This window comes from Harpia harpyja, chromosome 6, assembly GCF_026419915.1.
Source record: "Harpia harpyja isolate bHarHar1 chromosome 6, bHarHar1 primary haplotype, whole genome shotgun sequence".
NCBI classification, from domain to species: domain Eukaryota; kingdom Metazoa; phylum Chordata; class Aves; order Accipitriformes; family Accipitridae; genus Harpia; species Harpia harpyja.
Window position 1 is genome coordinate 10,582,159 of NC_068945.1, and position 16,414 is coordinate 10,598,572.

General features: G+C 41.5%; 1 protein-coding gene and 1 long non-coding RNA gene across 2 annotated transcripts; one reads left to right on the forward strand and one right to left on the reverse strand.

Moving 5' to 3' along the window:
* Window positions 1-1,116: 1,116 nt before the first annotated feature.
* On the reverse strand, window positions 1,117-9,348 carry LOC128143456 (sulfotransferase 6B1-like). The gene is made up of 6 exons (XM_052790681.1): window positions 9,109-9,348; window positions 8,119-8,303; window positions 7,020-7,146; window positions 4,452-4,546; window positions 3,235-3,421; window positions 1,117-1,376 (listed from the first exon to the last, which is right to left on the reverse strand). Exons 1-6 carry the CDS (start codon window positions 9,251-9,253, stop codon window positions 1,258-1,260), a joined length of 858 nt encoding a protein of 285 aa, XP_052646641.1. The 5' UTR covers window positions 9,254-9,348; the 3' UTR covers window positions 1,117-1,257.
* LOC128143457 (uncharacterized) lies at window positions 4,505-10,755 on the forward strand. The gene is made up of 3 exons (XR_008235759.1): window positions 4,505-6,004; window positions 7,703-7,758; window positions 10,177-10,755. It is a non-coding gene; the product is annotated as an uncharacterized LOC128143457 (long non-coding RNA).
* The last annotated feature ends 5,659 nt before the right edge of the window (window positions 10,756-16,414 follow it).

Sequence of the window (16,414 nt, forward strand, 5' to 3'; positions counted from 1 at the left end):
GAAATGAAAGGGTTGTGTGGCAAGTGTGAAGTACGTGACTAGAGAGAGCATTAGTGTTCACTGTAAGTAAGGCCATACCTCAGCTTTTCAGAACCAACACACCCAGGGGATGAGCTTGCCTTACAGATCTGTACCTTCAGAGCACACAGGAGTCAAAGCAGAGTTATTGTGTTTGTCTGCATGAGTTTCTTTGCGATCAGCTTGTGCTATGTATTTTCCTGCCTGCTGATGCCTTGGAATTGTATGGTTGGGGAGAGCTAGTTTGGGGAGAAGAGTCCTGAAAGCCAGCCTGCAAAGCAGTTTGAAGGTGAGGACAAAAAACACATCATGGAATAAACCTTCACTAGGTTCCTAGAACAGTCCCTAGGATGTGAACACAGACAGCTGATTCTTGGAAAATCTGTCTTATCAGGGCAGGTTAAATAAATAAGTCGTGTTCAGAGTAAACTGTCTCTGAGTAGTGGTTTGTTTGCCGCAGTGGAACTGTTGAATTCTATTGCACAAGGACTGTGAAGTAAAATGGTTCTCATCAAAACACTGGAAACAAGCATTTTGCAGGAAGAAAGTCAAACAGAAAAAAAAAATGTTTACAGTCCCCAACTTATGGTGCAGAAATTTACATGGATTTATATCAGTTTCATGTAAAACACAAACACTATGCAGCACCTAACCCAGAAATAAGTTACATCAAAGAACTATGTATTGTAAAAAAAAAGACATTTTATAAACAAGCTTCACCCCAGATCTTCAAATGTACAGCTGCAGTTTTCAACTTCAGTATCAATAACAAAGTCCGATGAGATAGGCACTTTCCAAATCATGGTACATCAGGGAGGGAGCGAGTCTGGGGTCAAATCTTTGGTCATTTTCTTATGATGTGTTTTTAGGCTTTTTATATATTCAGATTCTTATGGGTTTGTGTTTTGTTTTTTTCTTAACATCTTAGGTAAAATTCCTAAATCAGATCTAAGAAGTCCATTTGTATCCCTCTAGAGCAAAAAATAAATAAATTATAAAGTAGATTTGGTTGTAGAAAAATGGGTCTGACACCTGACTCTGTAAAACCATACACATCTGCCCACTGAAAACTGAGTTCAGCTCTGGCATTGTGTCAGAATTTTCCTGTCCTCAAAATCTCATGTTTACAATCCTTTCTATTGGGAAGATTGTAAACTGAATGGGAGCCCCCATTCAGAATTTCCCACCAATTGCTCTATTTGTGTTTATTGATAACTGGATATTGTTCTTCACATGGACTCAAAATTCATAGGTGAGACTTCTTGCCATTTTGCTGAGTTTCATTTTCTCATTAAATATCTCCTCAAACCTTCGATTCTGTTTTGGAGTGAAATGGTTCTTCCAATCACCAACAGCGCCTAGGAGAGCAGGAGCAGAAAAAGAACAGTGAGGCTAGCAATATATAGTGCAGAAAATTATTTAAAGGGAGTCCAGTTTTGTTAATGCTGCAGTTGGCACAAATTACTAATATATTATTAGCCATAGTCTCTGTGGTACGTCATGATTGTGAGTAACTGTTTTATTGGTCTGGTGAGACTCTGATGGAAGCAGCTGGATCACCATCCATAAAGGGTGTTAAACCCTCAGCCTCAGACTTGGTTAGTGCCAACAACACTAAGTGGTACATGAACAGCAGCAGGTTTCCTAGATGGAATTAAAGCTCTCGGTCATTTCATCAGAGAGGCATCTTGCCACACCTTAGATGTATGCAGTTAAAGGTCTCTGCCTGGGCTCTTTCACAGTCAATAGAGGGAAATGATTATTTCCTGGCTGAAATTCATCTCATCCTAGTCAACATCTAAAACACATCAAATGAATGGTGCCTCAAAATCAGGTATATCTCTCTGTTGACTAAAGAAGACTCCTAAAAAAGGAGCCCAGAGTGACCTGATGGATGAATGCCACCCTCACACCCGCTCCTAATCTCTAGGGCTTTCTACAGATGAGATGTCCCCCTACTTAAGTGGGCAGGTAACTACTTCTAGGTGACCATGCACACTCATGTTCAGTAAAGCGTTTCAACTGTTACCCAGTTAGAGCAAACAGGAAATTGGTTTTTAAACTGACATATTTTAATGAGACAATGCTTACAGTTTCCCCTCATGTGCATCCTCTAAAGACCCTGCATCCCAAAACTGCTGACTAAAACAGCATTCCAGACAACAAGGACAAGAAAAGAGAGCCTGAAGAATAATATCTACCTATAAATCTTCCTTAAACTGGCTGAAGCTAGCTAAAACCCTGGGATTTGCATAGGAACTACTTGGAAGTCAAACTGTTGGGATTTTTCAAATTTTTCAACATAGCTTTGTCAAAGTTCACTGACTTAGAAAAGTGTATCTGAGTTTTTTGGTTGGTTGGTTTTTACTGTCAGATGGTATTTTGGCATTTGCTTCAGCTCACTGGTAAAAACATTCTGAATTAGCAAAATGTACCATTTCCCTATTTATTAATTGAAACAACTCTGAGTTTTAAACTGTCAATTGTTGTTCAAAAATTAACTAAGTAAAAATAATCAAAATCCATCTAAACATGGTGGTTTTGATTTACTTATTATCCAAATCCGAGGAAGCTTCTGAAATGTTAGGAGCAGGAAAACAGCTCCTGCAGGTATTTTAAAGTCACATTTGAGCTAAGCACCGTTGAAGATTTTGCCGTGGATTCCAGTTTGGCCAAGGTTTGAAGGCTACCTATAAGGTGATTGAGTCATCCATTCTTTCATTGTTGTCACGGTCAGCATATTCCTTTTCCAGGAACATTTCAATAAGATAAGAGGAGGTACGGGGGATAAAGGCTACGAGCAGTCTCCTTCGGAAGGAATGTGTCTCGCTGTTTCTCATTCTAGTAAACTAAGTGACCTTCGCAGGTGATATCAAGGGGACATGTTGTAAAAGACTAAGGTGGTCAACTTTTAGATAAAAAAAGACAGATAAAGAGTAATGCTTCATGAACCTTTCCTTTTAGCTCAAAAGCTCCCATGGAGCAATATTAGTCAGACTGTTGTTCAGACTCCTCTGTGCTTCTCTAGTATAAGCATGCATTTGCAGCCAGAGAACTTAGAAAGTGATTTTTAAGGTAGTTTCAAATTGAAGGTGCCTGTCACTTCTTCCCAGGGCTGACCCAAAGTGTCACTACAGCCTGGGAAAGACCTGGACTGTGGCCTCTGGCTGGATTCCCACTCCTTCTGCTGCGTTAAGCCCGGCCCAGGGAACTTACCTTTTCGGAAAATCAGCCTCCTGTTGGATGTCAGTGCACAAACGGTGTGACTGGGATCACTGTTTTCCTTTTCTGTGTCGCTTTTCATCTCTGAGAAAGAGGACTTCTTGCAGATGTCTTGGATATCATTGTCACTGACGTTTAAACCCAGGAACAGACTAATTTCCTTTACAATCTTAGAGAGATCCTGAGGTACAAGAAAAATGAAGCTTTTGTATTTCTGAGCTGATTATCAGACTTCTAGTTGATATGAAAATGATCCTTTTTATTACCTCTCAAGTTTATCACACATTTATTTGCTTTCAAACAAAGCTAGACATGTCATTAGACTGTGTAGATGACAGGTACAGTAAACCTGATTCCCCTCTTACCCATACTCACAGAAATGAGTAAATGCCAAGTATGTGATATCAAATACAGCTACATTGCCAGTTTTACTCCTAGTTCAGGCAGTGTTCTCCTGTCTCAGAATTATTTCACTGGGAATAGAGAAATACTCAAAGCTCGGCTTCTGTGTAAGTAGCTTATTTCATTGGAGGTGCTATATCTAGAGATCCAACAAGTGACTCAGGATCCAAAATGGCTTTTTTATATTCCTCGTAGTGGACTTCCCCCCCCCCCCCCCCCAATGAACAAAACTATTTTAATGGAAACACTAGAAAGTGTTTTCTATTCACCCCAAAATTCATTCTCTGAAAGCTAAGGTATTGGTATTTGAGTTTTCTGCATAGTAATTTCATTTCATAAAAACTTTTTTCCTACCCCCCTAGCCTCTAATTTTCTTCTTTATTGGGAGCACAAGTCCCACGGACCATGAGTAGTTGTGTCGTCTTATGTCCCTTTTTGAAAATTTCACCCGAATTGTCAGGCATAGCAGGTTAATGTGTGGCCCTCAACAGATGTCCTTGGTTGATCTTTCCATAGGACCAATAATGAGGAACTTAAAATTCTTTCTGTAGCCTGGGGAAAATCATGTAATATGTGTCCCAATCCTGCATCTATGAAATGCAACTCTCACAGGATTTGATATTTATATAACTTGTGCAGTCAGAATCAGCTCACTAATGTAAAGTTCTATGCAAATATAAAATATGCCCAAAGACATACATTCACATTTTCCTTCTTTCTCCTTTTTCATTATAATTTGCTCTTTGATATTTTAATGATGTTAATTTACAAGTAATGCATTCTGAAATAAAAGCAGAGAGTATATTTACCTTCTTCATGTCTTCGTAGAACAAAAACAGGATGTTTCTGTCATTTGCGTGTTCTTCCCAACTTAGGAAATGATCAAACCAGGATCCACAGACAACTGAAGAGAAAGCCCATGTAAAAGAGATTTATATAAACTTTATTCATAAATAACTCTGATGTTAGGTACATCACACATTTAGGGGAATGATCCCTTGGTAACATGTACCCTGTATTCCTCTAAACCAGATTCAATTCTTTTTGTGAAGTGACTCAAACTTACAATCCAAAGAGGTTACCATTCTTTTTGGAATTTGTTTTTGTATCAGAGATGAAGATACTGCTCTGAGATATGATTCTGTAGTGGAAACAGCCTCCAAATCTAAGGAAAGGCCAGTAATGAAGGAAAATGTACTGGCCTAACAAGGTCTGAGTATCTCAGCAAATGTCTGCATGTCTGTGGTCACAGCTAGAAATACGATCACTTCACAAGGAAACAAAATAAGGAGTCTGTTAAATGGAGCACACTGTTAGCTCTGTTTTGTCCCAGCAGAGGGAAATCTGTATTATTTTTAAAAGTCAAAGAAGAATTATGTAAAGAAGTTATGTACATACATCATTTAGCCAAAAACATAGATAACATGGTTTTATAGTTGACTCATAGTAGTTGTTTTGTCTGAATGCGCCTTTTGGTGAACCATGGGAGGAGAGATAAATTTCAGCTTTCTTTTAAAAAACAAAATTCTGACCTTTCTGGTTGAAAGACAAGATGGACTGCATTGAAAGCTGAGTTGAAAGACTCCTGTAGGGTGATGAGAAGAGGCTTGGACAGAGCAATCACAGCAAGCATTCTCCAGAACTGTGACTGCTTTATAACTGCTACCAGAAAAGTATAATACTGTAATGGGCATCATTTTGGTTGCAAACCTTGAGAAGTAATTAAGTATTTTGCTGAATGCTTCAGTCTGGAGCCGTCTCCTGCACACAAAGCACTGTTTAACTGCAAGGCACGCGTGCTCCACAGTGTTCAATTAAATCCTGCTCTCCTGGTCAGCCATGCTGGGGATGTGGCCAACGACAGCATAGAATAGCCCTGTTGGCTTCAGGGGTACAGCACACAGCCTCGGAGACTCCAGGGGCAGCATCACAGTGGTCTCTGTGTGTCCTCACCCTTGTTCTGAACTGAGTTTAGCTCTGCAAGAGTACTACAGGATCTGAATCAAGCATCATAACCTTCATATGTTTCTATTGGGAGCAAAAATGAAAAACTCTCTCTCTCAGTATCACCTCTTACATAAATTTCTGTTGTAACCAACGTAGTTATCTTTTTATGCCATGCATAAGCACACAGAAAATAGAAGGTGGCCTCTAATTTATAGATAAACGGGAGATGCTTTTAAAATTTAATATAACCCTCTTTTCTTTTTTTCACTATTGTATGCTCGGAGTTGCTACTAAACAAGCCAAGATCCTGCACATCACTGAAGCACATGCCTTAGGGCTGCTCTGAACTAGGAACACAAGATCTGAGCCAAAGCCCACACAAGCCAGTAGACGAGTTGACTTCTGGAGCTTTGATGTAAGCCCATGATGAATGCAATGGCACTTTTCTTTCCAAGTTTTCAAGCTGATCTATCATTGTTGCTGTTATCATCACCATGGTTATATAGCAGAAACACATGTTCCGAAAGGAGTAATAACACACTGAAAACGGGCGTGGATAGCTGGAACGTGGTCCTGTTGTCAGCTTCCATGCCACCACTGCTACTCATAGAAATCTCGCTCTCGTCCTTGGTCCTTGGACCCCACTACTAAGATGACACATCGGGCAGATTGTGTGCAGGAGGGCTTTATGGCAGTATCTAGACTCCCTTTGAAGGGCCACCCAGGGCTGTCTTCAAGACGGGAGAAGGCACTACACCCGCGAGCACAGCTCTCAGCGCAGCCTGGGGAGGGTCTCCCCGTGCGCCCCATTGCCTGCGCTTCAGCAGGGCAGCGAGCCGCGTATTGCTGGCTGAGCACCTTCGAACAGAGCGCTTGCCCTGCCGGCCTGCTGGCCGAGGACAGGAGCTGGCTGCGGTGAGCCCAGCTGCCCTTACATCTGCTTGGGAGGAGCTGTATACGCATACCTCCTCTATCACAGTGTAAACACGAATTCTTGGTGGGAAGCAGTCTGTTACTGTGGTTCACAGGGCAAGGTTGGAAATGTTTTAGCACCGGCAAATCCGCATCAGAATCAACAAATTGTCAGGGGCTTCAGAATGTTTGTCGGAAAAACTGAAATCGGTAACTTGTCTGTGAGAATATATTATTTAACAGAGATGTCAAAGAACAGGAAAAACCCACAAAGAGCGGCTGTGTTGAAATAATGCAGCCGCTTATCAAAATGTCTCCTTGCAGGGCTGAAGATAGCATCCTATTATTTGCTCTTGTTTAGTTTGGCATTAGAATTTATCCTGAAAGAAAACCCCAACTAAAGCCACATGAATAAGTAGTTCAAAAAGGAGTTTTCACACAGTTCACATTTCTTAACTCTTTCTGTGCATAATAAGCTAATGTAAACTGCAAGGAGAAAACATAACATTTATCCTTACCATCTCCTTTTAAGAACAAGTCAAAGAAAGCAGTCCAGGTGTCTACAGTGGGAAGGTTTGGGTTATCTCTGTAGTAATGATACATGGAAACTGCAGTATCTTTTGGATTTCTGCTGATGTAGATCATCTGTAAATGAAGATGATATGGTTACTAATGATAATATCCTTCCTTTATTTTAAAGGAACTCTGCGTATAAATGTGGCATTTTCACAGGCAGTTTGCAGCATCAAAATGCTTTCCTTTAGGAGGTGACCATGCCATTAAGGTAGAAATATATTTGTCCCTGGTTAGGCAGGAGTCAGTAGTGGTTAGTAAACAATTCCATGTGGACAGAGGTGTGTTTCCTGCAGCTGGGTAATGTTTATGTTTTATGAAAGAGGCTGTGTTCATTTTAACTCGTGAGTCAGTATACTATCTCATAAATCTAACACACAAAACCATTTACTAATATTCACAGGACAGCTGCAAAACATAAATTTTGGCCTTTCGTTCACATTAGCCTTGTCCCAAAAGTCTGGATCTGAGTAATCCTGAAATTTTGAACTTCTAACCTAAAATCTGATGGCCAAAGCTGATTTTTTTAAAGACCTCCCACATTAGCATGGGAGGAACCCAAAACTGTGCTCTGAATCCGCCTCCCACATTTCAATTCTTATCTGTTTGCCCAATATCTCCTTCACAGGGTCTTCACAAAGCTTCAGTAGGAGGGGCAGAGTATCTTCACCCCCAGAACAGCCTGTAAGTACCCAAGATAACTATTTTCTAAGCAAATGCTTCAGCCACTAGGACATGGGGCCATGAGAACAACCCCAATCCCTAATAATATATTTCTGATTGAAAGAAGCTGATGTTGTATTTTGTGTGGTGCCTGGTATACAGATCACCCCGTGGGAGCAGTGGGGCAGGAGCAGAACCCAGTCCCTAGCCCAAGTCTCTGCTCACGCTGCCTTCGACTGCTGGTCAGCTGCGTCTCCAAAATTCATAGCAAACCACTTCTGGAAACTGTAAATCATTTGAAAATTATTAAGGAACAACAAGACAAGATAGATACCTAATAGACACAACATATCTTACTGCTTTTATATCTTTTGGCCTTACCTTGCATTTTTTTTTCTTAAAATTTGGAGGTAACATGTTGTAGTCTAAGTGCGTTGGGATGATTCTCTTTGATGAGAGTTTATTCAGTTCCTCCAGTCTGGATATGTCTCCAAATTCAATGGGTGATGTTAGTGTAACTTGAGTATTGTAAAGCTTTGCTGTAACTCCTGCAAGCCAGTGAGTGCCTGCAGAAAAGTAATTTCAAGGAACAAAAAAAAAGAAAACAGGAAGATTTGTTACTGAGAAAATATGTGGAACATGCATTTTGCATATTGAAACAGCTTGCTAGTGCACGAGTGATACTTCTAATCGCCCAGACTCAAGAAACTTTACATAACTGAATAATCCTGTTGGCTCCAAATGTACAAATACTGGAAAAAGTAGGCTGTAGCTGAAGTACAAAGTAACTCTGTGAGAAGTGTTAATATTGGTACCAAAACAATCTCATGAGACAACCTGCTTGTCAGCTGAGAGGTTATATTATTTTTATCATTAATTTGAGAATAACCTGGGATTTTTTTCCTTATACTAACTTGAGTCTGTGTATTTGGGAAGTACTGACTGAGCTGCTTCTTTGGTGTGTGCTTCTGTGTGTGAGTCAGGTGGGGGGAGAGGGAATAAGAAATGAATAAATCTACAGCCAAGAGCCATACAAATAACTTAATACAACTCTTGACTTGCTCATAATTGAATGTAGAAAGTCCTCAGGAAAATCCTTCAAGTACAGATTTCGCTTACAAGAAATAAATATTTATTTGCTTTCCAATGTGAAAATACCTGAGATTATTTTCAATTAAAGAATCAAAATTTAGATAAACGACTCATATTTTTTTTGTAATTGGAACACTTACTGACAGAATAATATATTCACATACTAAAACATCCTTCCTTGTTTCTTGTACACAGACATTTCCCAAGCAGTTTAAAAGTGGAAAACATGAAACAAACAATTGACACTTCTTACAATTAACATCTAAAAGTTGAACTTACCAGATTTGGGATAGGAAACCAAAAGGACATCATCTTCTCTAGCATCAAAAGTATCCAAGGATTTTAAAAGTTCTGGAGAAGACCTGATGGTAAAGGGAATCCCCTTAAACATGTGAATGAGTTCTGCCTCACTGGGGTTGGACATGTTTGCTTAAGTCTTGGATTCCTGCAAATCAGATAACAGTGAAATGACAGGAGGATTTAAGAGTCACTTCTAAGTCAGATGGTTTGAAGTGACAAATTGAGACCAAGCAATACAAACTTCATGCTTATATACTTTGTTACACGCCATGGAGTCCTATCAGATATTGATTTTTCCAGGTAGTTGATAAAGGCAACTGAAATGTTAGAGGTAACTTGATAAATAACTGAAATGCAGAGTCATGAAAAATGCACGTCATTTGTCATTTATTAGCTCTCCAGATAAAGTAATAAGGTGATAGTCAAAATGTATTAATTGTGGAAAATCAGTAATGCTTAATGATCATTAATGTTTTTCAAACTGAAAGCTCCACTTTTGCTTACAGTGACCTTAAGAAATGTGAAAGCATCAGATTAAAATAAATAGCTCAGGTTTGAATCAAAACATTTTGGAATGCTTAATATTTTCAATTTTCCTTTCAATGGCCACAAATTAATTTATTCATTTTTACATTCTTTTCCTCAAACATCCAGTGGCTTCACTATTCCTATTGGAAACCTCCTACAATATATTCAGCTGAGGCCCTTCGATATCTTCAACTCAACTTGAGAACCTGCATGCAAATCTTGTTTTAAAATAAAGCAGTCCTTCAGGAATTTCCCAAGTTTACCAAGGTCCCTATTCTTGTTTTATTGTTTCTGGTAACTTAGGTTTGGTCATGGGAGCTGACTACCAAACGTACCTTCCATGACCCATGGAAAGAAGTTAATGATTAGAGATGCCTTTCCAAGAAACACCTGAGCAGTCAAGATTACTCACAAGGAGTAAGGACAGTTACCAGCTTCTGTAATTCTTCCTTCTAATTCAATCTCCAGAAAAGCCAGCATAATAAGATTGATTTTTTTCTCCCCTTCTTTTCTTTGCAGTATTGCCAGCCTAACTGTCAAAGAAAAGTGAAGTCAGCAAGCCCAGATCTTCTCACCTGTGTTGCCTATAAAGTTGCCCTGCAACAGCTACTGTCTGCAAAATCTGCCCTGTGCCATCAATAAATTGCAAATTCCAGTTATGCAGGGCCAGGTGGGGGTGAAAGTAATGGAAAATATGCTCTGGAGAGATGTCCCCTATCACTAGGAATGAGAGGAGGCAGGGGACTCTTTCCAGGAGGTAATCAAGTGAGTCAGTACAAGGGTACAAGAAACACAAAGATACTGATGCTCAGGTGGGAGTTGGGAGATCTCTCGGTGCTGAGGAACTCAACATTTTTCTCTTGCTCTCAACCTGAAGACCTAAGCCATCGCTTCTTATTTTAGGGCCTAAATCCTTAAAAATCTATCCTCTGTCAACAGATTTCACTTTGGTTACTTCAGGTATACAAAGGATGTTCAGAGGCATAATGATTCCCATTTCTCTGTTATTCTGAACAACTCTATTAGTCTGAAAACAGAGATCTTGCAAGTTTTATTTTGCTGTCGTCATTCCAGCCATATGCATTTAGTGCAAGCTAATAAAACTATTACCTTGAACTAGCAAAAAAATCTTGTTGCAAAATGTGTTGCGTATTACTATGCCTTTTCTCTTTCATTTCTTCCTCCACTCGTATTATGTTTTGAGTCAGCACATTTGCCTAATCTAATCACTTGGACCTTAATTAATCATTCACAGATGAAATGGCCAAGGTGTAAAAGAGGACCAATACAGTAGCAAAGAAAATTCCGATCCTCTTAACCCATCTCAATTGCTTTTTATACTAGCTTCTGTTTTCAGCATGCATAATGTTAATTCAGGGGAATCAAACTGAAATTGGTCCTCCTCAAATGCTGCCTGTACTTGAAAATTAGGACACCCTGCAAGGGTATGGTATCCTGAATTGCAATAACTTAAGGAAAAAGAGAGTATTCAGCACCTTGCAGGAGAAAAACCCCTTCTTATAAAGTTATTAGAAAAACTACGCTAACTACATTAGCATAAAAAGTACATTATTATAGCTACATTATACAAAGAGAGCACGAATTTAAAGAATGCCATGCCAAATCCTCCATCCAACTTTAATTTTTTCCTTTATCGGTATTACAACACAGAGCGTAGACTACAGCTGATGCATTTTGAACCGGATGAACTCAGGCATGGCACGCTAATACCGAAGGATTCCTGTATCTATTGCCTAGATCGCTGCCACAGGCCCTGAGGAGCTTCTCCCAACAGCAGGTTGTCCTTGTCCTGGTCTCTGGCCCTGATACTGGTGCAGATGGAGTGCACACTTTACCAGCAGGTTTCACAGATCCTTGCTGTCAGGAAAGCAATGTTAAAATTGGAGTTTGGAGTCTCTCTCTAGTTTGAGGAAAATGCAGCTTGGTAGCTGGACACTGCACTCCTGGGCTGCTTCAGTCTAGCTCCTTCTGCCTCTGTATCCAACTTACCTTCTCCCATCTTTATCCTTGTCTGAGTGAGTGACTTCTTTCTGTTACTTTAAATGACTCAACAAATTTGACAGTTTTGTACCCACCCTGGCACCTTCACTTCAGGGTCACCATTCTCTTCTCTGCTTGGTAAAAGACAGTACCATGTACATCTCCTTCAACTGAAGGTTTCTCAACTGAGGCCAATCACAATACTGTTCCCATCCAAACAGATCTCAGGCAGCACATACTAAAAGAAACGTGACATTGTGGAAAATATGCAGATGAAGTCATATGTTTTGGTTACCTGAGTCAGAATTTGGATGTACATCCACAGGGATCTGAATGTTTTTAGCTAGCACTATCAAGCATCAGTTTTCTCATTCTTCAAAATGCCCTAAAGCCAGGAAATATTTCAATCTTGTCATACTGACTAATGAATGGAGAGGTAAAGCTGACACTGCTGGTCATAAGGTTTTGTTGGTCTAATTCTCCACCAGATACATTGGTCACCTGAAATTAGTAGCACTAATGTCCATAAAGATTGTCCCTGTGCAGCTATGTAAAATTTGTACACAGGCTCTGCAACAGTGATTAAGGAGTGACATCTTCCAAGACTATTTCAGTGCAGAATATCAAACACAGCTGCTGTAACAAAGTGTGCAAGACTGATCTCCAATACAGAGTTTCAGCCAGGAAATCCACTGTTACAGGTAAGCCCTGTAGTCCCTTCCACAGTTCCAACTTCTCTACACAACAATCCACAGAGTCATTTCTGTAGGGATCACTCCGTCCAACCTTCACTTTCCTGTATTGCAGGATGACATCCCAACTTATTTTAATGTTACAGCTGAAGTGTCTCTTTTAAGTTCATGGCCAGTGACTATTTAATAGAGACAGCCTGCAAAATGTTAAATACAGCATGAGTGCTCAGACTGATTGGGAAATTAGGGCACCTCGGTGCCTAGATGTCAACAGTTTAGGAACCTAACCCTGGGCTTCTATGTGGTTCCAAAAACCCCTCAGTTGCAGGGTGGATGCAGGGCTGTCCACAATACATCAAGACTCAAGTGAGCTGTAGTAACTGTCCCTTGGTGCAATGTGAGCTGGTCCCATCTGTCAGGTGGTGTGACTTAGCCAAAACCGCTTCACTGAGACGGGCGTTGCATCGCTTTACACTTCCAACAGCAGTCCTCTACTTGGTAGGCTTTCTTGCAGTGCCTGGACTCTTGCAGAGAAGCCTCCCTTCATTGTCCCATAGTTCAACACTAATCAAGTACTGTGACTTAACAACACTGATTTCAGAAGTCTGACTTCATAGGTATTGCTATCTGTAGCAGCTACCCCTGCATTTAGGTATACTGTGGAGGAAGTCAACCATAAGTGCAGAGTCATGTTGCATTTATGGCATGTCAGATTATAAATTTCCTTGACCTTCTTTTATCCTTCTCACAGCAAGTCATTGCCTGAGGATATTTTGTGCCAGATAGATACACAACTGATACAGCTAATCATAACAGTCCCATTGCTGCCAGCAGAGCTGTGCCCTTTGGGGACCTGGCAGGCAAATGCCACGGCTGTGAAGTTACCACTACCTCCCCAGCTCCTGCCCTGCAATGGCACATGATGGCACCTTCAAGGCGTGAACACATACGTAAGAAAGACATGGGCAGGGGGGCAAAAAAGAAAAGCAAATGAGGATTTGAACCTTCACTGGAGTAAAAAAGATGATGCTGCGTACGAGCAGGAGGGCTCAGCCAGGTGAGCGCTCTCCCTGGCAAGTGCTCGTCTGTCAGGGTGGGATGGCCTGGGGATGTTCCCAGGTCCCCAGGGTGAGAGGAGAGGGCTTGGAGGCCTGGTTTATTTTCTGCTTATCTTCATTGTCATATCTAATGTGGAGGCTTACTGGGATAGGATTAAATGACAGAAACTACCGAGTCGCTCTGTTACTGCTAGTGCACCGGAGCACTTCAAGTGGTGACTGTGACTTCACGAGTGACTTGATATGGTTCCACCTTGTTTTGATTTGTTAGCATAACTATTTAGAAATTGGCCGATATTTTGAAGCACACATACCATAGTAGGTTATAGTATTCTATAGGGAGCCAGATAAATTCCAGCAAAAAAGCCTTTTGAGATGTATGTCCTTCAGAGATCTACACCCTGTGGAGCATCACTCTACACAGAAAAATCAGAGCGAGCAAGTCTGATGGCGAATGCTATCCTGTCAGTTCACACACTGCCTTTAAATCCAGCAGCTGGGGAAACCAGCAACTCGGCTAACCAACCACAACCACCCCTGGGAAGGCTTGTGCACCACAACCAGTGGAAGTGTACCAAGGGGAAGAGGAGCGCTTGTGTCCATACACACAGTGAGACAGTATCCAGCATGCAGGCTCTTGCACTCTGTGCCAGATCTCCGGTGGGTCCAACCCAAATGAGCGGCGTGATCCTGAGGTAAGAGGCAATGCAGTTTGCATTTGAGGGAACTGTCTGGAAACCTTGGGCTCGTGCAAATACCGGAGGGGAGCCAACCCAGGCCACCAGGGAATGGAGACCTCCAGTTCCCTGAGCTGCACGCAGAGCTTGCCGAGAGCCCCACACAGGACAGCTGATAGCCCCATAGCACCATGTCTCATTTGCCCGTGTCCTTGTAACAGCCAAGGGCCAGCTAAGGTGTTGCAGCATAAGTCTGGCATCCAGGAGCATGCACTTCTGCTCATGTACTATCCCTCCAGCCAGCCTACTATGACAACTCTACAAGCACCTCTCTTCACCCAGGAGGAAGTAAAGCAGCGATCAACCAGTGCAACCTCGGCATTACCTCTCCCTGACCTAAGGAGGCCAACCCACAGGCTCTAGGTCTGCACCCTATCAGTTAGGTGGTACCATTGAGGACATCGACATGGAGACCTGATAGTGGCTCGGCGTCAGGACCTGTATCAGCAGTACAGACCTCATGTTGCAGCATGGCTCCTATCTGAAGTGGAAAGGTCAGAGGAAATGTCTTGCTCTTAAGAAGGGGCACCTCCACAGCAGCCAAGAGGAGTCTGTGATAAACACGAACGTGGCATGTCGGGTTATCTTTTGACATTCTATGATTCTATGACATGGCAGAGGGGTGGGGTTGCTTCCTCATGCCCAAGAGAGATTTGGTTGCCAGCATCCACCACCCCGACTTACAATCACGTTCCTCAGTCCCATCCAGACCTGCAGACTCCCTCCCATAGCAGAGGGCTGAGCCCCACAGCCCCCCGTCAGGATGGCCCCCTCCACCCCTGCCTTGCTATACAGCAGAGCTGCACTGCTTTGGTCCTAGCTTATTTTAAAGTCCTAGCTTATCTTAAGGTCCCTTATTTTAGGGTCCTTTAAGGTGTCTCAGTCACAAGTTATTAGACATGAACTGTAAAATGCTACACGAGAATCAGAAGGTGGTAGAGAGGAAACACAGCACCGTGAAGAAAGTTATCTCCTTCCCAGCCAGAGCCAGTACAGCCCTATTGTCCCCAGAACTGTTAATCACTCCTGGACAGACAAATTAATTCCAAAGTCCAAGCGGAAGTTACTTGGCTGCTGTTTATAACAGCTTTCTGTCATTTCTAATAGCAACAGGAATCAAAACACAGGCCAGATCCAGACTGGATAAGTGAAATGTGTTTAATGCTGATTCTCTGCTTTTGTGTCCTGCAGTGGCTGTGTAATATGCTACAAACTTTTGTATTTCTTCTCTGTTCTTATAAGGTTTTTAGTATGTTCATGTGTTATATGAATTATTAAGCATAGATGTTTTATACAGGAAAAATTTTTTACTTTTGTCTGTAAGTAGAGAATTCCCACTGCACGCTTGTCCTCTCTGGCAGAGTCAGGACATGGTTCAGAACAAGGGAAGAACAAATTAGTCATTGTCTGCCACACAGTGTTTCAGTCTTAATATTGGGTGGATGGAAAAAACCCACCTTTTTGTGGTTCTAAAGGAAGATTTCAAAACAGACATTTTACAGCTGCCCAGACCTTTTACTGACATAGAGCACAACTCATAAATCTTTCCTTCCACCATGTGAGAGAATAATTTTGTTTTACAGACTTAAAGGTACAAACAGCTCCATAGATTCTATAGTCTAACCACGAGTCTAACACACCATACAGTTTCATCCAGTTGTACCTCATCAGATCTCAACAGCCTGTTGCACAGAGGTGTATTTTCCATCTAATCTTTTTGAAGTCTTCACTGAAAACAACAGAGAATTCACTTCAGCGATTCCTTTCCCAGTAGATAATCACTGTCACTCTTATACCTGCATCTTACTGCTAACTTAGGAAAGGAATTTTTCCAAATGTGAATAACCATGAATCGCTCTAAATTGTTTCTTCTACCACCTTTCTGGGAGGTGCTGAATTATAAATGGCTTTAAAAGCTTCAACTTACCTGAATTTTCCATACACACCATCACCCTAAGAACAACTGTTATAACCAAGGCTTGCAACATACAGTGCAGAAGACTGAATGGGTTCCAGTCTCTTTGAGGTTTTATTTCCATCACAACACTTGCAGAAAGCAGGGACAAAGCGGGGAATATCTGTGGATGTGGGCAGCAGAACACTGTGGGAAGTGGGCTGCTGATTGCCCAGGTCCAGGGGCTAAATCCCTGTCACACTCAGATATTCCAAGTGTGATCAGGATCCTGCTGAGCTAATACAGTACACAAACCGGGACTTGCAGCAGTCTGCCTGTGCTCCTGAGTGCGCACTGTCTATGCTAGGACTACCC

Bases quoted from the DNA above. Each gene is read 5' to 3' on its own strand.
- LOC128143456 (XM_052790681.1), bottom strand. From the start codon at position 9,253: ATGTCCAACCCCAGTGAGGCAGAACTCATTCACATGTTTAAGGGGATT. The intron at 8,304-9,108 runs GTAAGTTCAACT...ACTTTTCTGCAG, and splicing joins GGTTTCCTATCCCAAATCTG to GCACTCACTGGCTTGCAGGA. The intron at 7,147-8,118 runs GTAAGGCCAAAA...CTTCATTTACAG, and splicing joins TTAAGAAAAAAAAATGCAAG to ATGATCTACATCAGCAGAAA.